General features: G+C 44.5%; 1 protein-coding gene across 2 annotated transcripts in view; it reads left to right on the top strand.

Annotated features, from left to right (window-relative positions):
- Window positions 1-20,172, top strand: part of PTPRG (protein tyrosine phosphatase receptor type G) — a gene marked incomplete at its 5' end in the record, with an annotated part of 697,399 nt that overhangs the window by 539,197 nt on the left and 138,030 nt on the right. For both annotated transcript variants that reach the window (XM_080822349.1, XM_080822350.1), the window contains one exon: window positions 16,410-16,567. In XM_080822349.1, coding sequence (XP_080678475.1) covers window positions 16,410-16,567 — 158 coding nt within the window. The remainder of the gene's footprint in view (window positions 1-16,409; window positions 16,568-20,172) is intronic.

Raw genomic sequence — 20,172 nt, 5'->3', positions numbered from 1 at the left:
GTCCTCCCTCCCCAGGTTCTTCCGAGAAGGCTGTCAGTGAAAGTACAAGTAAATAAATGATCACCTAAGAACACCCTGCAATTAAAGAAAGGCACAAGTTTTACAGTGGTGGAAGTTGGGGCTGTGTCAGGATCAAAACTTTCTTTGCAGAATAGCGTCCCCGACTGACTCTTTATTCACTTGGGTTCATTTTGGGGATGTTTATACCCATTTTCTCCCCTGCCCTGGGGCCCTGGGATACTCATCCACTCACCAGATCTACAGACAAAGTCATGGAATAGCTAGAGTTCAATCCAGGCATTTGACAGAAAGGGGAGAAATAAAGGAAATTTGTGAATGTACGTGACCCCCTGGCCACGCTTTTCCACATGGCGGTAGGAGTTGATACAGCTGGATCTGCTCTTATTTTCCATATTCCACTTGCTAGGGTTAAGGTTCCTATAATCAGGAATAATCTGGAAGAGACTCCAGACCTGGAGTGGTCTGAATTTCTTCTAAAACAGTGGCTAGGCTTTCTCTTACACAGCAGCTGATACATCACTCACCACATACACTAATTAAAAAGAAGACAGGCCAGGACATGGTACCCTTGGGACCTCCGGACAGCTGCAGTGGGGATGCAGATGGCCCAGCCTCTCGGAAAGCGACATGGCCATTTCTGCCCATGTCGCACCTCTGCCTTATCCTCTGAGCTGGCAAGTCCACATGTAGGTATGTACCCAAGAGGAATGTCCACAGAAAGATTTGCCCATGGGAGCTTTGTTTATAATGGCCCCACAGTGGAACCAGCCCAAATGTCCACCTACATATGCAAGTTGTAGAATAACCAGGCAGTGAAATATTATACAGCAATGAAAAACAATGTGCTCCTTCATTTACATGAAAACAGAAGAGCACATACCGCCTGCTTCCCTTTCTGTCAAGTTCAAGAACAGACAAAACTCACCTTTGGCGATAAAAGCCAGAATACTGAGGCGGAGTGGTATAGTAAAGGAGAAGAAACATAAGGGAATTTCCTTAGATGATAAAAATATTACGTATCTTGATCAGGAGGATGATGACATAGGTAATAATATACAAATTCACCCTACTGTCCCCTTAGATTTATACATTCGGTTGTTTGTAAATGAAAGAGTAGCCCATGTATATTGCACAGTGACTTCTCAAAGATAATACATGCATGGAGCTCAAACAGAATCCGGCAGCATGCACCACATAGTCAAATGTTAAAAATCCTGACAGTGTCCAGTGTAAGCAAGGCTGGGAATGCCGGGAACTCTCACACTTTTCTGGAAGCAGTTTGGTGGTATTTAGCCACACTGATTGAGTACTCCCGCTCCCAAGCACGTCCCCCAGAGGACGCAGATAAAAGTGTACCGCGAGATGCGTACAAGAATGTTTGTGGCATTGTTTTTCCTAGAAATGCCTCACAGGCCTGTCGTCAGCAAGCTAGATAAACCCAATGTAGGCCTCCAAGAGAACATTTCACCCCGATGGAAAGGTTTGGAATCTTATGCCTCTCCCCAAACCGGGACACATCTGAGAACCACAAAGTAAAGCAAGAGGCTGAAGAGTGCATAGGGTTAAACACTAAAGGAAAAGCAAAGTCATGATTACTTTCCAAAAGAAGATGGTGGTTACTTCTGGAGGCAGGTTCAGAAAGTGATGAGGTACCCGCCCAGGGAGGGTGACAGGGTCTTCTCCTGTTCTGGTCACTCCAGGGTTCACTTTAGTATATTTACGTTATCTATTTATGTTTTAGGCATCTTGCTGAAGGTGTGTTAAATTTCACAATCAAAGACGGTCACTAGCTTTAGAAAGTAAGAGATACTGGCGGCACCTGGGTGGCTCAGTGGATTAAAGCCTCTGCCTTCGGCTCAGGTCATGATCCCAGGGATTGAGCCCGACATCGGGCTCTCTGCTCAGCAGGGAGCCTGCTTCCTTTCCTCTCTCTCTGCCTGCCTCTCTGCCTACTTGTGATCTCTGTCAAATAAATAAATAAAATCTTAAAAAAAAAAAAGAAAAGGAAAGTAAGAGATTCTGACGGTGCTTTCCTCTGGGACATAATCAGGTACCAGGATGCTTTGCAGCAAGCAAAGAGGAGGATCGACAGCACTTTTTAAAAAACTTTTCACTTTAAGCGCCCCTGACAGGCTGTTTGTTTCTCTGCAGGTTGATTGCAGGCCAAAGAAAGAACTGCGGCTAACTTGGGATTCTATCATTAAGGGATGACTTTGAGAGCCAATAACTCCTTTGGGAATTGAGAAGAAGGAAATCAGAAACAAGGGGGATGGGGACTCGGGTCTCAGCTCTAAAAACAAAGGCTCCCCATGCTGCTGTGTGGGTACACACTGGCTCTACACCAGGCAAGGGTCTCATTGGCCCAACAGGCACCGCTGAATCCCCCAGAAAGCCTCTGAGACACAGCTCTCATGCCCCTCATTATACAGAAGGGCGTGCAAAGCAAGCCTTGGCTGAGTGGCTTGAAGCAAGATCTTCATGACTTGCGAGTGGCTCTCATGACTCCCAGACCATCTCCCCCTCTGTTCTCTGCCAGGGTCACACCACCTGCCTCTTGATTGAGGTTCGTCGTGTAGACTGTGGAAGGCGCAAGTGAAGAAATACTTAATAGGACCAGAGTCTGTCATCATCACTCTGGCACTATTGAGATTATCCCCGAGGGCTGAGATCTGGACATAAACTCTCTGTCTGAGGCTAAATGGCTCAAGTTCCTGAAAAGTATCTTGCACGAACTTTGGAAGAAAAGGACAAATCCCAGAACAAGGGACTTTTGGGGAAAATTAAACTATTAGGCAGAAATAATCTGTGTCATGACAATCAGGCAGCAAGAAGATGGCCCAGAGATGTACTGATATGGCTTGAGAGGTTCTTGCCTGTTTTGTATATGTGAACTTGAAGCTTCTTTAATCAGAGTCTAACCGTTGTCCCATCTGTGGAGGGCCTAAGAAGTGATAGGTAAGGTGTTGAGTAAGATGAACAAGCTTTTCCTTGCCTTTAGGAAAATTTTAATATCATGAGAATCCTTTTTTTTTTTTCTGTCCTTCCCATTCTTGTTGCTGAAGATTAAAAACACTAATATTCTTCACCTGCAAAGTAATCTCATGTGTTCACATGAATAAGCAATTAGAACTTTGGAATGAGTTTTTTGAAAAGTCTGTGTTAAGGAATATTTCTAAAGAAATGGAATTTGTTATTTTTCACCTATATTGTGATTCTTAGGAACATTGGTTTCTGCAAGGATTCTGGAACAGTGTTTCAGAGTTCCAACTGTCCTGGTTTTGAATCCTGCACAAATTGCTGCATCTCTCCGTCCCTTTGGGGTTCCACCTTGTAAAATGGGGGTAAGGAAAGGACCTGCCCCATAGGTATTAATGCTAAATATATTAGAATAGGGAAAGAACCAAGAAGGAAGGGCACCTGGCATATGTCCACTGTCCTCTACATTGGCAGCCAGCAAGTACAATCAGTGATCCAAATCTGGCCTGCTGCCCACTTTTGTAAATAAAGTTTTATTGAAACACAGTCACACTCACTTGTTGACCTATTGCCTATGACTCTTTCTGTACCACAATAGCAGAGTTGCGCAGCCGTAACAGAGACGCTGTCTGGCCTGCAAAGCCTTAAACACTTACTCTCTGGCCCTTTACAGAAAAGGTTTGTCAACCCCGCCTTACCTAAGCAGTAGCAATTACAATAGCTCTGCTAATAGAGTTGCCTTCTCCCAGTGGCCCGTTCACGTGGGGACAATGTAAATACCTACTCGGGCCATTACGTCTTACCATTTGATAGACTTTACAGAGACGGGTTTCAGTTTTTTTTTTTTTTCCCTAAGATTTTATTTATTTATTTCATAGCGAGAGAGAGAGAGAGAGAGCACAAGTAAGGGGAGCAGCAGAGAGAGAGGGAGAAGCAGGCTCCCTGCTCAGCAGGGAGACTTATTTATGTGGGACTTGATCCCAGGACCCAGGGATCATGACCTGAGCCAAAGGCAGACACTTAACCAACTGAGCCACCCAGGAGCCCCTAGAGGAGCTTCACTTTTGATCTTGCCAGAATCACCAGCCAATCTGAATGTGCTTCACCTGAATTAATGAGGGGTGTGTTTTAATGTTTACCTCAGAGAAGGAAATCAAATAATTTTCTCCCTTTTGAATGGGAAGCCCAATGCTTTATTACTGAGCAGCCCACTGATAGTTTTGAATGTCTTAACACACGACAAAATTTCCCGTTTGAAGTTTATGTTCCCGGCGTCGAATTACGTGGAACTTTCCTGAAGTGTGCTATGAATATGCAGTACCCTGGTCTTGCTAATTGGCTCCCATCTGTTAGGGATCCAGGAAGGGCAGATGCTTATCTGAACACTTTTGATCTCAAAATCTTGGAGAAACAGTCACACTAAAGCCATTTCCACAGTTTCCTGGACTTAGGTGTGTCAGAACCACCGCCATAGATGTGAGCCATTTGCGTCTCTTCTCTTAGCCAAAGCCAGGAAATGGGATGCTGGGCGGCCTCTATTTTATCACCCATAGTGTTGTGAACAATAATGTTAAGACAGAAAAAGACTTCAAAAGTGATTCCCTTCAGGTCGTCTTTGAGTTTGTGGCCAGTTGTCATTTGGCCAGCCTTCTTTGTCACTATTTGATCGTTTGAACAGGATCATGGGAGCCCAAGGAAATGCTTCTCCTGGTCGTTTCCATGGGATGTGGAGAGCCAAGAGAGAGATTAAACTGTGTTTCCTGTCATCTCCTGCAAGGTGCTCGCTAAAGTGCCTGGGGCTACTTTGTGGGATTTTTTTCTCACCTTGCTATATCCATTCCACCTTGGTGTGGGAGAGGCGCTGTGGTGTCATGGTCGAGGGCAAGGGCACAGGCTCTGGGGGTGAATACCGGTTCTGCTTTGGACTAGTCGTACAGCCTGCACAAATCACTTAGTTTCTCCACTGTATACTGAGGTAATAATAATGCCAACGTTACTGGTTTATCCCAAGGAGGTAGTGACTTCTCTTACCAAATTGTGCCTCGCACACGGTCAGCACTCAGCGCCAGCCGCTGTCGTTGCCACTTTCACTGCCACCCTCCCCATTACTGTTGTTACTTGTTGACGTGCGTCTGGGGAAGGCCGTGTGGTGACAGGAAGTGATTGTGGACCCCTGAGCGTTGCCGCCGTCACTACCTGACTAGAATGTGTGTTGCTTGAGTTAGTTGAGTCACATAAAATAAAAGGAAATGAGGAAGACCATGGTCACCAAGGATTTGGAGTAGCCAGTCCTTTTGAGATCAGGGAAAAGGGTCAGGGGCAAGGGATCAGAAAGTGTGGGAAAGGAAGAAGCAGTAGCCTCTCCTCCATTAGGCTGTGGACCCAGCGCTGCCTGCATGTTCTGTATGTATAATCTTAATTAATCCTAGCCAGTAGCACAGATAGGTAGAAATTCTTAATCCTGTGTTACAGAAGGGTAAACTGAGATTCAGAGAGATTGGCTAATTGTCCCAGCTCGTGGAGTGGGACAATAATTTGAACCCAATTGTATTAGATTCTGAAATCCATTCTCTTAACCAGCTCTGCTGGGCCAGGTTGTGTTTCCAGCGTTGATTAACATCCTGATTATTATCAAAACCATCTCATTCTTATGAACCTCAAGTTTTTCTTCTGTGAGTTAGGTCATTGATCAAGCATCAGAAGGAGGCTAAAAGACTGTGCGTACCCTGTCAGTCATGGCCACCCTGTAAGGAGAAGAGGCAGCAGTGGAACTGTTTGGTGACAACACTGAGTTTTTTCACTATATGTGTCTGTATAATGTGTCATGTTCAATTCCTTAATTGTTGACAAGACCCTGGTCTTTGTGTTTCTTTGGAAGTATTAATGACCATGCAGTTTCATTCAGATGTCAATCCTTAAATCAAAATGCCACATTTGACCAACTGAAGAGGCCAGTAAAGTCAAGGAGTTTAAATGTCCTTGAACCAGGGTGTAGTGGCTGTTTGATGACCTTGGAGCACCTCTGTGGGTGCTGGAGTTCAAGAATCTGTTTAATCAGGTAGGCTGTCTCCTAATCAAGCTGCCCTTGCTCAGAACCTGGAATAACACTAGCTGTTCACGTCATAATATGGGCCTGTAGGATTTTCTCCGGACTATGCCTGTCATAAAAGCCAAAGGGTAGTAATTTAATTCTCTGCCCACTGGTGGAAAATGTTTCAAAGCTGAAATAAGGTCCATACCTCTGCATTCCCATGTAGTTTGCCCCATTCATTCTCAAATGGGATGCTTGTTGCCATCCCTTTTAAATGTCCTACTTCTTCTATAGGAACAGGGGTCAGCAAGCTTTCTCTGTAAAGGGATCGATAGCAAATATTTTAGGCATTGCTGGCCATATGTACTCTGTTGCAGCAACTCAGTTGTGCAGTTATAACCTGGAAGCAGGCATAGATCATTTGTATACAAATAGCCGTGGGTGTGTTCCAATAAAACTTCATTTACAAAAATAGCTACTAGGCTAGATTTGGCCTCTGGGCCACTTTTGACATAGAATTACTTAGTGACTTAGTTTGATCCATGTTTTTCAGCCATGTATGAAGGACCTACCCTTTAAGGCCCTGTGTTGTGTCCCAGGGGTATAGTCAGGAGCTACGGTCTTGCTGTCACAGAGCCTCCAGCCTTCTAGAGAGGAGATCACTATCCACCAATTACACGGCCTATAATGAGACTGAGGTCTGCACAGCCATGACCATGAGCAAGGTATCAGCCCTCATCAGGATGTCGATACCCACTCCACAAAGTTGTGAGGCCTTGTTTTGAGAAAACCAGCCATACCCGACCCTGAGCTCATATACCATAAACACACACTGGTCAAAAGAGGTAAACCTCAGTCATGTCAATATCCTAATGTCCTCAATTCTGTGACTCTCGTTTCTTCATGTGCTTTCTGTCATGTGTTTATGCCATGACATTACGTTAGTTTCAGGGATACAACATAATGGTACGATATTTATGTATATTGTGAGATGATCACGTCCCTCATCACACATAGTTGCGGTTTTTTTCATTTCTTCGTAGTTTAACAACTCTAAAATCGGGGTGCATCTTACACCGATATCATGTCATTATCTAATTAGTAATGTGCCGCCTTTAGTAGTGGCATGTGAAATAATGATACATCTTATTTATAGTCATTAGTGACTTAGATATGAAAGAAATACAGTATCTCGGATTTATTGGTTATTTAAAATACCCCAACTACCGTGCTTGTTTGTTCCTTCATTCTCTTGTCACGTAACTATTGGGAACCTACTATGTTCCGGGCAGTGTTTTAGTTCCTGGGTGTATGGGGTGAATGGGAAAGGCGAGGCCTTTGCCCTTGTGCGAAATCAGGCTCTTGAGGGAGACGGACAGTAAATGAGTAAACACAACCTGGGAAGGAAATGAACTAGGTGTGATGGAGTTAATGGCATCAGGAACATATATAAGGTGGGGTGTTTGGGGTGGAGTCTCAGGAGATGGCATTTGAGCTGAGTGTCCCGGGATGAAAAGGAATCCCCCATATGGAGTGGCGATGGGGAGAAGCATTCTAAGCAGAGGGAACAGCAGGGTGAGGAGACGGGTGGTGGTCAGCAGGGGTGAGAGCAGAAGCGAAGAGCTGCAGAGGTAGACAGAGCATTCAGGGCCCCGTGGCCGTGGTGGGAGTTTGGATTTTATTCTGAAGGAAGTGAGAAGCCACTGGAAGGTTTGAGCTGGGCAGTGTCAGGGCTAGATTTATGCTTGTAAAAGCTGGAAGAGTTCTCAGTCTTCTGTGAGATTTTCTCACCTCCTCGTGTTTACGTTGTGAGGGACTCAGAGCCCTGGGACCGAGAATGGGCTGGTAGAAAGAGCCCAGTGCTGGCTGAGACCCAGATTTACTCCCACCTCACTGTGTGATCCTGACCCAGTCACTTTTCCCCTTTGGACTTCGTTTTCCTTGTTTGTAAAATGAAGTGGAACTAACATCCTCTGTAACTCTTTGGAACCCTACAGTGCTTTGTGATTCTTGGGGGGCTTTGCCCTGGATCCCCTCATTGTAATCTTAGGCTTGTTCCTTAAAATCATCTGTCATGAAGCCTTGTAAGTAGCTACACCTTGAAAATGGTCCAGGCCCTTCCCTTTGGTCCATCTTTCCCATTCTTTCCTGACAGCCAGCATCCAGTTATATAAAGCAGGTACCATTGCTTGTGTGTTTGTATGTATTTTTAGAGAGAGTGAGATGAGAGGGAGAGCACGAGCAAGAGGGTGGGGGTGAGGGATAGAGGGAGAGGGAGGGGAGAGAGAATTTTAAACAGGTCCATGCCTGGCGCAGAGGCTGATGTAGGGCTCGACCTCACAACCCTGAGATCATGATCAGAGCTGAAATCAAGAGTCAGACGCTAAAGTGACTGAGCCACCCAAGTGCCCCTCACTGCTTGTATTTAGATCATAAAATTAATTCCTTGGCTCCTTCTGGGAGGCTTCTCTCACCGTCTTCATTTTAAACTAATGCTTTCTGACCTCTGTGATGGATCCTAGAAGCCACACTCCTAAATTCCCTGGATTCTGACCCTCAGGCTCTCTGTTTCCACCGTGACTTCCATTTTCTATTTCTGTGGTCAGCAGGCCCTTTAGTCATGAGCTCATCACACCCAGAGCTCCTCCCAGATCATACAGCACACTCATGGCCCATCCGGACTTAATCCTGAGCTGCTGACTCTGTGTTCTAATATTTTGGCATCTTCATAATTTTTAACCAAATTCCAGATTGTACTTTAACCAGCAGCTGATCTTTTTTTTTTCCTCCTAAAGCCCATCAAATTTTGGGCTGTTGAACTTTTCCTTCTATCTTCCCTCTTGCTCACTTCACCCCAGCCACACACCAGGCAGAATCCCTTTGCACTAGCTTTTCTCTCTGATAGGAATGTTCTCTCAAGGTTGCTGCATGGCTCACTTCTGCCTTCTCAATGAGCCTGCTTGTAAAATTGCTGTTTTCAGAATAGTCAGGGGAGACCTCATTGAGAAATGTGTCATTCAAATATGACTAACTTGTTAGCAGCTGAAAGGCATTTGATCTAAAACCAGCCATGAATAGAGAGCAGTGAAGAAAGAAGAACCAGTGCAAAGGCCCTGGGGTCATGTGATCTTGGGACAGCAAAGAGACCAGGATGGCTATATCTAAGAGTCAGAAAGTAGCAGTGGATGAGGCTACAGACAGTGGGGGGCCCATTTATACAGTGCTCACAGAAACTGGCTACTCTAATATGCTCAGCATTATTAAAAATGCAGACTCTCGGGATCAGAATCTACATTTTAACAAGCTCCCCAGGTGATGTGCATGAACATTAACTTTGAGAAGTGATGTTAGGAATCTTCTTCCCCCATTTGGAGTGACCTATGACCCAGTTTTTTCCAATGTTACTCTCTCCCTACCCTCCCAACACAAAGCATACCAGTGCTTTGAAGTGGTTAAGGAAGACATAATAGCTTTTCCTTAAAAAGTTTTGGGAAATCCTGAAGGAACTAAACAATCACTGGGCTGAAAACAGAAGCTTGGGCTTTCTTATATTTGTTTATCTTACCTACTATTCTAAAATTGGTTGATTGCTTTTTGAGGGCTGGCACATTCTTCCCTATATATCTTCCAATGTAATACTTTGTTCATTGCGGTATGTGTGCTTGTGTATGTTTTCAGTATAATTCCATGATTCCTGGTTACTGCATCGGTCTCATCGATATTTTGATTGTTCATCATATCTTATAAAGGGCTTTCTCTCTTCCTATATAACCAAAGCATTGAAAATATGAGGTTATTAACACACTGAAAAATGCAATCAATCAGATGATTATCATCTAATGTTTTAATGATCACATTTTTAATCCAATTATGCATGTTTGAATCTTTCAAATTTTCTTTAATTAAAGATTGCCTCCTGGCACTGCTATCAGAAATAAGGAACTGAACAGAATTGAGCCAGATATAATTTAATGTTGAAAGGAAACTGCAAGGATAACTGGGCCACGCTGGGTTTAATGGTGACCATGACTTTACAGCCCTCATACAAAATTTCCTAATTGATAAGAAAAATTTAATCATCTTCGGATATATTCCGTTTGCATTCAAATAAGGTATTTCTTTTTCTAAATAAACCTCCCCTAGCTGATTATTCATATTGTACGTGCAAAATGCTTAAAAATGAAAGACAGAGTTGGGTGAAATGTAGACTACTTAATACAGTGTGTATTTAATATAAAAGTCATACATTATTCATTTTTGCAATTTGAATAACTTTGAATTTAGCATCCCTGTTCTTCATCTTTTTCTTTGATGAACAATTAATTATTAAAATATAATATTGTCTGCATACAGCACTGGGATCCTTGAAAGTGGAATATGAGATTCATTCTCTTTCAGTTCTTTTATCTGGTAATGCACAGAACCTGCTTATTATGGTTTAATGGAATGAATGGTGGTATAAATAGAGTGTTTCAAATATTTTTCTCAACTAGGTAAGTGGCTGGGATAGGAATGTTTTGAATTCAAATTACTAATTTGGTTAGAAGTTGGAGGCACCATGCCCTGATCGGGGATGGGTTTGGAGTCAAACTGCCCTTTTCGAACAAGAACCATTTAACGAGCACTTACATGTACTTATCCTGTGCCAGACACTCTCCTAAGCCCTTAACTCATGTTAACTCACTTAATACTCATTTATTCATCGAACTTGCTTAGGGAGCTTGACACTATTATAATCCCATTTTACAGACGAGGATACAGTTATAGGAGAGGTTCAACAGCTTATCTCAGGTGAGACCTTTAAGTAAACCAGTTAAGATTCAAATCCCAGGGCTCTAGCACATCTCTCCACTTTATATAATACCTGCATTTATTAAGATTTTCTTTGTGGGAGAGTTTACGCTCTCACCAGGAAAGTGCATTCCTCCTTCCTTCTTCCAGTGGCTGCGCTCAGGAAGGTCCCCGTCTTGGGTCCGGCCAGTTGAACACCCTGTGGCTTATGTGGGCTTTGTGGCCAGTGCTAGAAGTAGAGGGCTACCGTCTCTAAAATTATTTCTCATTTACACCTAAGCATTGTGAGCACCCCATTTGTCAGGGGGGCACTGCCTATGGGCCTGAGCAGGAAATGGAATTTTCAGAAAGATGAGTAAAAATTGATGTTCATTTTGAACTAGAAAACTCAAGGAGGAATGAAAACAGCTCAAGAGTTAATTCTGTAATGTATGTTCACAACAGAAATGATCATCAGTAGTGGAGGCATCAGAACATGTAAAGTTACCCCCCCACACACCCCAGTTCTAGCTCTGGCTATCATCGTAACTCTCTTTTTTTGTTCCCCAGGATTTTTTATTTATTTATTTGAGAGAGAGAGAGAGCACACACCAGTGCAAAAGCAAGGGGAAGCTGCAGAGGGAGAGGGAGAAGCAGGCTCCCTGCTGAGCAGGAAGACTAACTCTGAGCTTGATCCCAGGATCCCGGGATCATGATCTGAGCTGAAGGCAGACATTAAACCAACTGAGTCACCCAGGCACCCCCACGTTATTTTTTAAGATTTTATTTATTTATTTGTCAGAGAGAGCACACACACACAAGCAGGGGGAGTGGCAGAGGGCAGAGGGAGAGGGAGAAGCAGGTTCCCCGCCGAGCAGGGAGCCCGACACAGGGCTCAATCCCAGAAACCTGAGATCATGACCTGAGCCAAAGGCAGATGCTTAACCGACTGAGCCACCCAGGCGCCCCTCATGGTGACTTTCCAACACCGGTGCACCCGCCGGCCCCCACAGACACACACAGCAACACACGAACAGTTGCTTTAAGAAAAACAGCAGGGAAGGGGCATCTGGGTGGCTCAGTTGGTTAAGTGGCCGACTCTTGATTTCAGCTCAGGTAATAATCTCAGGGTCCTGGGATAGAGCCCAGCTCAGCGGGGTCTGCTTCAAGATTCTCTCTCTGCCTCCCCCAACCCCCTGCTTGCTCATGCTCTGTTTCTAAAATAAGCAAATAAATCTTAAAAAAAAAAAAAAAGGGCAGGGGAGAATGTGGCCTGTTGGCTAAATCCATTTCACTGACTCTTGTTGTATGACCCTTGACCTAAGAATGATTTTTACATTCAAACCCTAATTAAGTGAAATGTTACCCCCCCAAAAGAATTCTGTTCTTCTTATAACAGATGTATATATTTTAAATTGTCTTCCATTGTTATTAGCATTTTGAATATCTTTAATAAGGTGGTGGGAATGTGTTTGTTAATATAAGTATTCCTATAACATCTTTGATTTTGCCTCTTGGCCTGCAAAACCTAAAATATTTACTATCTGGCACTTTACAGAAAACATTTGCCAATCCCTGGCTTAAAACACAAAATGAGCTGGTCTGCTCTCAGCCAAGTGCTTGCCTTGATAAATCAGGGCTCCCAAGGCACTCTGCTAAGCCCTTTACGTTTATGAGCTTGCTTAATTTTCACAGCCTTCCTGAGGGGTAAATACCCTCTGAATTCCCATTTTACAGATAAGGGGAGTAGCCCAGAGAGCTTAAGACCTTTCCCTAAAGTCACACAGCTGTTAAATATGAGTTGGTTCCAAAGCTCTTACTAGAACTTTGGCAAAGAAAATTCTAACCTGTGTTGCTCAGGTTGGTGGAGAATATGTCAGACATGAGGCACTTTTAAGGCACTAGTAATCAAGGTTTAAAAAAAAAAAAGACATGTGCCAGCATTAGAGGGAGTGTATAGCTATGTAAGGTGTAGGTGGCGAGGCCTTGGTTGTTCAGAAAAGTAATAATAATGATGATAATAATATAAGTAATAAGAATTAGAATAAGAATAATATTTATCGGAAAAAAAAGAATAATATTTATTGGGCACCTTGGTGGCTCAGTCGTTAAGCATCTGACTTCAGCTCAGGTCATGATCCCAGGGTCCTGGGACTGAGCCCTGCATCAAACTCCCTGCTCAGTGGGGAGCCTGCTTCTCCCTCTCCCACTCCCCCTACTTGTGTTCCCTCTCTCGCTCTCTTTCTCTCTCTCTGTGTCAAATAAATAAATAAAATATTTTTTAAAAAGTCTATCATTTATGAGATGCTTACTCTATTTTAAGCTCTCAGCCAAGGAAGCTTCAGTAACGGAGATCACAGAGCTTACAGGTGGAGGAGTTGGGATTCTTGGACCCTGGGGGCTGAGAATCTGCTCTCTTCCCCAGCTTCCGTAGGGATGGAGAAATGAGGTGCTGATGAAAGCAGTGGTTGGATTGCAGTTTTCAGCTCCTGCTGCTAGGTGACACTTCTGGTCCTAGGCTTACCGTTCCAGATCCTAAGTGGCTTCCTTGAAGAAGGGATCCCATCTGAGTTTCTGTGTTCTCAAGTTTTTTACCTCCAGTCTGGTCTTCCATTTTTCCCGCAGTAAAATTTCAGAATTGGACTAAGTTGGTGGTTTCCAAAGTGTCCCTAGGTTCCCAGCTCAGCTTTAACCATGGTGGCTGCATTTTAGCTGTTTCAGTTGGCTGCTTCCTGTGTAAGATTTTGTTTGAATAAAGGGTTCCTTGGCTCCCAAAGCCACTGAATGAGGGTGGTCTAAGCCCCTTCCAGGTCTCAGAATCCTGACCCAACAGCAGTGACTGTGGCGGGATCAACAAGCAGCAAAGCCTCCTTCTTGGTCCCCCTCACCATGTCCACCCTCCCTGCCTCCCATCTGATTGCACCTGCTGATCATTTAAAGCCAGAACCTGCCCCTGAAGCCCTTAGGTTGGTCAAGGACAAAAAAAGCTCTTCTGCCTTTGTAGCAATGGTCATGCCTGCAGTTTCCATCAGTCCCTGCTGAATTCAGAAGCCCGTACAAGAACTTACAGGAGACTCCTGATCCTACTAAAACCATGTGCCCTCGGTGAGATCCAGTCATCTCAGATGGGGGGGGGGCAGGTGTTTCTGCTTTATCTTTTTATATTCCTTAAAGCCTCGGCCTCTTCCTCCAGTGAATGCTTTAGGTCGGGGCTTTGCCGCTGCTGGTTTGCGAGCACTGTCTTGTCACTAGCTGTCTGCCTACAGCATGCTAAACTGCAGCCCCAAAATTGGATCAGGCTCCTAGGGGAAAACTCTCCAGGTTTTCTGGCCATTCAGCCTGGAGCCCTTGATCCTAAGGCCAGTTCATGTGCTGCGGTGCGACACCAAGTTCACCTACAATGTGAGGGGAAAATGAAGATGGTGATTTTGTGGTTTGTGATGCCAGGCCCTGTGCTCCCTCTGTTGCTTGGGGCCTTGCCTTGTCTGTTTACGTAGCTCGGGAAGTGTAGGAGCAGCAAGCAAAGGCCAGCGTTTGTCCTGCTCCCAGCCAACCCCGTCGCAGCCAAGCACGCTGGCAGAGATTTACCCTGTCATTGGGTTGCCGGTAACCAGGTTTAAATTAAAACCCACACTTGCCAGTGGGCGGAGGGGCAGTTTGGTGATTTCCGGCCTTTTGTCCAAACAGAACCCGCTTTTGTCATTTTGGTTATAGAACCTCTAATTTGGAGACTTTGGCATTTATGACTTAATATTTAATTTTTCCTTAAAAACATAGACTTGAAAACCTGTATGAGAATCAGCCAAGGTTTCAGAGTCTCATGAATAACGGTTTCTCTTTCCCCAATCCCTAGTGATCTTGGGCTTAGTCATTTAACTTCTCTGTGCCTTCATTTCCACATCTGTGAAATTTGAGTCAAGTGTTGTAAATTGAAAGCATATAGTGATGGTTTAAGAATAATGAAAGCCTGGATTCTAAACTCACCTACCTGTTGTACATCCGAGCCCTGTAAATTGGTGATAATAATAGGGCAACTTCATGGGGCTCTTTTAAGAATGAAAGAAATTAATCTTTATCAAACTCTAAGAACAAGGGCTGGCACATCCAGTAAGTACTGCTTAAATGTTTACAGCATGTAAACCCTCAGAATGGTGTCTGGCATATGGTAATAAAGATAAATAAGTGTTAAGTTTTAGTCAATTAATCTCTCCCAGAAGAAAATTGCCATTTTGCTTATTTTTAAAGAGTTGATTTCTATTGGGGTTTTTGCATAACCCCAGTCACAGAGCTCTCTCAAGTCCATGGATGCACATTTGCACAAAGACCTGTACTGCTCGTTCTGCATACAAGAAGAGGAAGGAGGGGGTCTGAACCCGGAAGGACTACTCCTGTAGGCACAGATGTGTCCAGGAGGTAACCTAAGGTCCTCGCAAGGATATCCTTCGGCCGATGGTGGAGGCCCCTAGGGAGCCAAGGCAAACCATTAGCACGATTATAATAGCCTTATTACATCCCAAAAAGGGCTAAGAAAGAAATCCCAGACTTAAGTTCAGGGATAGACCTTTGTAGACCAAGAGAGAGAGTAGAGCCTTCTCTGATTTGGGAAAGAAGCTGGATGATCTACTGAGCTAGATTGGGAGAGCTATAATACTGTGCCCTAAACTCTGTTGCACTGTTTCTTCCTGCCTCAGGACCTTTGAACATGCTGTTCCCGCAGCCCCAATGCTCTTCTCCTCTTTTGCCCCTAGCCTTCAATATTCACTGAAGTTACTTTAGCTGCTTCATTAGCTGAGTCAGAGCTGTGCATGCTCTGGTGTCAGAGTGCCTGGGTTCATATGCCAGCTTTGAAGCTTAGGAGCTGTGTGACCTTGGGCAGGCACTAACCCCCTCCATACCTTGTTTTTCTCATAGAGTTATTGTCAGGTATCATTTTTTGGTCTTGGTTGAAATATCATTCCTTCTACATAAAGAAAGATCCCTCTGCTTTTGTAAAAAGAAGAAGCCTATTTTCTGGGCCCCATTTTATAAGCTCAGGTCTGTAGGTTGGTTAGATTTCACTTTGATTTGGAGAGGTGCTGGGTGAAACCACAATCAGATGTAACCAGCTTTGGAATTGAACTTTACTGTTGGCTGACCGTTTTCTTTTTACGCCGAATCTCTTGTGGGTGTCCCAGCGTTTATGCCACTGATGGTTAGTTCCTAAGTATTGGATGGGGAAGGGTTCGGTGGCAAAGCAAGATTGGGAGGGGATGGGTTACATGAAATCAAGTCCATTTCTTTTCTGCAGGACTTCTCAGGGACTTGACTGTGCTAGTGTTTTGTCTCTTCCCTGGGAGTGGGGAGAAGAAAGGATCGCAGGTTGCCCAGCAGCACTCGTCATGGAACCTGTTTTTCGTGAAATACAGTGCACCGTGGAGACTCAGAACACATCCTGGGAAACACTGCTTTGTTTGCTGTGGCCCTCCCACCACCAAATGCTAGTACTTCTCGGGATGTAAACAAACAGAAGGCTTGTGATGTGGCACCAGCATGCCGAGGGTTTCGACTGTATGTCTGCAGCATAATATGACTTACATCATTGTGACTTTCTTTCCCTTCTTCCTCCACACAGAGAAGGAGACCTTTCTGGATCCTTTCGTCCTCCGGGACCTCCTGCCTGCATCCCTGGGGAGCTATTACCGGTACACGGGTTCTCTGACCACCCCACCGTGTAGCGAAATCGTGGAGTGGATCGTCTTCCGGAGGCCTGTCCCCATCTCTTACCATCAGGTAGATGTTCAGCCCCACATGGGACCTCGGTGTTCACTTGGTTTGCGTTGACGTAACCATTTAACATGGCTGCAAAGCACCAGTAAAAATGTTTTTTGATCCTCTCCCCCGCCCTGATTCCTTCTGTCTTTCTAACAGACATGTTTTTTAACCCAAGAATTGTCAAATATAAAACACAGTTTCTCAGCCACGGGCTGAGGAGAATTGAGGGGATACAGTCAGGTATTAGGTAAGTATCCCATCTTGAGGAGAGAACAGCTGTCCAGCTTGTGCCAGAAACGCTTCTGAGCTCTTTATATGTGCTTACCCATTTAATCCTCACAAACAGCAGTCCTCTTTGCCGCCCCACCCTTTTATAGAGAAGAGATACAGAAGGCCACCCAACCAGTTACTAAGCCAGAGTGTCCGATCCCAAAAGTCATGCTCTGAGCCACTAAGCCTACCCGAAGTTCGGAAAAGGGAGAGATTTGTGTACATGACGAAATGAAGGAATAGATACCACTGATTGAGCTCTTTCTGTGCGCTAAGCACTTTACACATGGTCAGTTTCGTGGCCAAACAGCGTGGAGAGATGACTGTTGCCCGAGGATGGTGCACATAAGGGTATCGTGGCCTGGAGAGATTGGGTAACATAGCCAAGAACTCATGGGTAATGACTGTTGAGGCCGGAAACTGAGCCCAGGTTTGTCTGATTCCAAAACCCCTGTGGCAGACCATTACACTGAACTGCTTCTCTCTGAGTGTGGCCTGGGCTGATTTCCTAGGAAGGTGAAAATTGATGAAATGGAGATGGGTTTGAGGGCTGTGTCAGAGGAAGAGGAGCCACCGGGCAGGTGGGAGTAGGAATGGGTGGGGAGGCTTGAAATCCCCTCATGAAGGATAATAGATGGAAGGAGAAAATTCCCGGAGGGGCTATATTAGTCATCGTAATGCAGCATGCGCTGAAGTAGAAGGGTATGTTTCTTCTCCATAGTTTCAGAAAATAGAGCCAGCAACAGTGGGTAGGATTGTAAGAAACGGGATTTGAGCCGTTAAGCAGGACTGTTTAAAAATGGAAGGTTCTTATCAGAGCTGCTCATAGAGATGCCTTTAGAGTGTGACAGGTAGGAATAAGGACTGTTGTAGTAGGCCAGGGGAAGTTCTAGAATTATGTGACAGCATCCGCGATATAACTGAAGATATGGGCAACAAAATTGTGGATCTGGCCACAGTGGGGAAGAGTCCAAAGATTTTCCTAATAAAGGCAAAGAATTTGGAATAAGGGATGGGGGAAATAGGGTTAGAGGGTGTCCTGGTCAGGTGTGTTTTGGAGTTAAGAATCAGCAACCCACGTAAGGTAGCTCAGATAAGGGAGTATTTTAAGGAAACAGTGGTGGAGGCACCCTGAGATGAAGCCGTCATAACCAGGACTATGACTGGGAAGCAAAGCCCTCTCTCAGGGGCCACACAAGTTCTTAAATCTTGGAGTTTCTGCAACTGCCCTGTGATTCTGTGATTCTGTACTTCTGCAAAATTCTCGTGCTTTTCTCACTCCCAGCTAGTTTTGTTTTGGTTACCTGGCCAAATATGGTTGCTCTCTTACCAGTTCATCTTTCAACTCAAGGGCCAGCTACCAACTGACTATAGTGAGGGGTCCTACTTCCAGTATTCAAGAAGATAGATCTGAAAAGATGTCGGTCAGCCAGCAGCTTGGCCGGCCTTGGGTCATGTGTCCATCCTTAAATAAATCAGCAGACAGACCAGGTAGCTTCCTAAAACACCCAGTGTTGCCCCCCACCCCTCTCTGGAGGATAAATGGAGCTGGTCGTTTAGACGGAGCTATGTGCAGGAGAGACATGTTGTCCCGCTAACAAAGTTAAGGCAGACAGACTTGGCTTCACTGCTGTTGGCAGACATTTTACTTCAAGAAATTTCTTTTCCTTTAATTCTTCTCTGATGACAAAAGAAGTACTAGCAATTTGGTTGCTGAACAGGATCTGCCAGCTTTAAGAAGATAATGAAACAGGAAACGAGTTTTCTTCCTAATGGTGAAGCCAGCATTGTCTTACTAGAATAAAGTAAAATTGCAGTCCAAATATTTATATCCCCAGGGTTGGGGCAGGGGACTTTGAAAAGAGATGCTTTTTGTCCATTAAGATAGATGCTTTTGTCTGCTGAGATACAAAGGCTTGAGATAATGAGACTAAGAAATACAAGTCTGGCCACTTTTTTTGTAGGACAGTCTGTGGAGGGGAGAAGCAAAGAGTAGTCATTGTGGAGTACTGTGTTTTATTAGAATTTCAAATATTTTGTGGGTCCGAACAAAAGTAGAGCTGTAGGCTTGGATGTCTTGTCAAGTGTTTGTCAATTAGAAGCATTTTGACATTGGGTCACTGGACGTCTTAGGAAATGCTTAGTTTTTTTGTTTTGGTTTGGTTTGGTTTTTAATTTTTTTAAAGATTTTTATTTTGTTTATTTATTTGACAGAGAGAGAGATCACAAGTAGGCAGAGAGGCAGGCAGAGAGAGAGGAGGAAGCAGGCTCCCCGTTGAGCAGAGAGCCCGATGCGGGGCTCTATCCCAGGACCCTGAGACCATGATCCGAGCCGAAGGCAGAGGCTTAACCCACTGAGCCACCCAGGCGCCCAGGAAATGCTTAGTTAACATCTGTGTACCCTTCACTCCTTGCCGCTGAAAGACTCAGAGAAAGGAAGTAGAAGAGTTTTTCTCTGTAACTTGGAATATATGACTTTGTCTGCAGGTAGTTCTGTTTCAAGGAAATAGTGAAGAGATCAGTTAATCATACTGGCTTCCCAGTTTCTTTACTATAAACTATCCTTAGACAGTACTTTCATCAGACACATCTTCACCTTATCCCTCTTTCTCTCTCTCTCTCTCCCCCAAGGGAGGAAAAACAGCTCATTTTCCTGCGGCCAAACGGGATCCTTGCTAGCACACTTGCATGGAGGTCACAGTGGTGTCAGCGCTCGGAAGGGAAACCATTAACCATCCAAGTATTGTCCCTTCAGACCTTCCCACCCTGACCATGCCAACATTCTTTCGGAAGTTAGCACAGAATGTTCGTTTCAGAAAGGCAGACAGCCAGTGCGGAAAACCAAGTAGATAGAATCCCATATCTGCTGCTGTCAGAAAGAAAACATTCGAAATTCCTCATTCTTCTCTTTCTCCAAAGACTGTTTCCTCTGTTCTGTTCCCCCTTACACCGTATGGGTGTCTGTCAGCAGTGAAAATGAGAATGTGTTCGCCGTATAACGCAGTGGGTAGCACTTGTATGGTGATTTGTATGACGTGGGTTTCTTTGAAGCCTTCCAGATAGCAACAGCTTCTTACTTTGCCTCTTCTGTGAGTTTCCTTGGACACTGAAACCAGCCCTGTAGCCAGTGAGCTCTGACTTTGGTCCCTGTGATAATCTGGATCTAATACAGTGTTGCTAATGGGATCACATGTTGGCTTGGTTGGCTAGCAGTCAGTGTGGCTTAGGTGGTTGGTTCCACTAAACGTCTTCTGTAAATAGTAGGCAGACATTGTGTCATGACTTTATCATCCCAACAAAATGGTGCCACTCTCAGTGCTGGTTTACCAGGTCAAAGGAGCGAGGCTAGCATG

This window comes from Martes martes (genome assembly GCF_963455335.1).
Source record: "Martes martes genome assembly, chromosome: 1".
Classification (NCBI taxonomy): domain Eukaryota; kingdom Metazoa; phylum Chordata; class Mammalia; order Carnivora; family Mustelidae; genus Martes; species Martes martes.
This window is presented reverse-complemented; position numbering and strand designations above follow the sequence as displayed.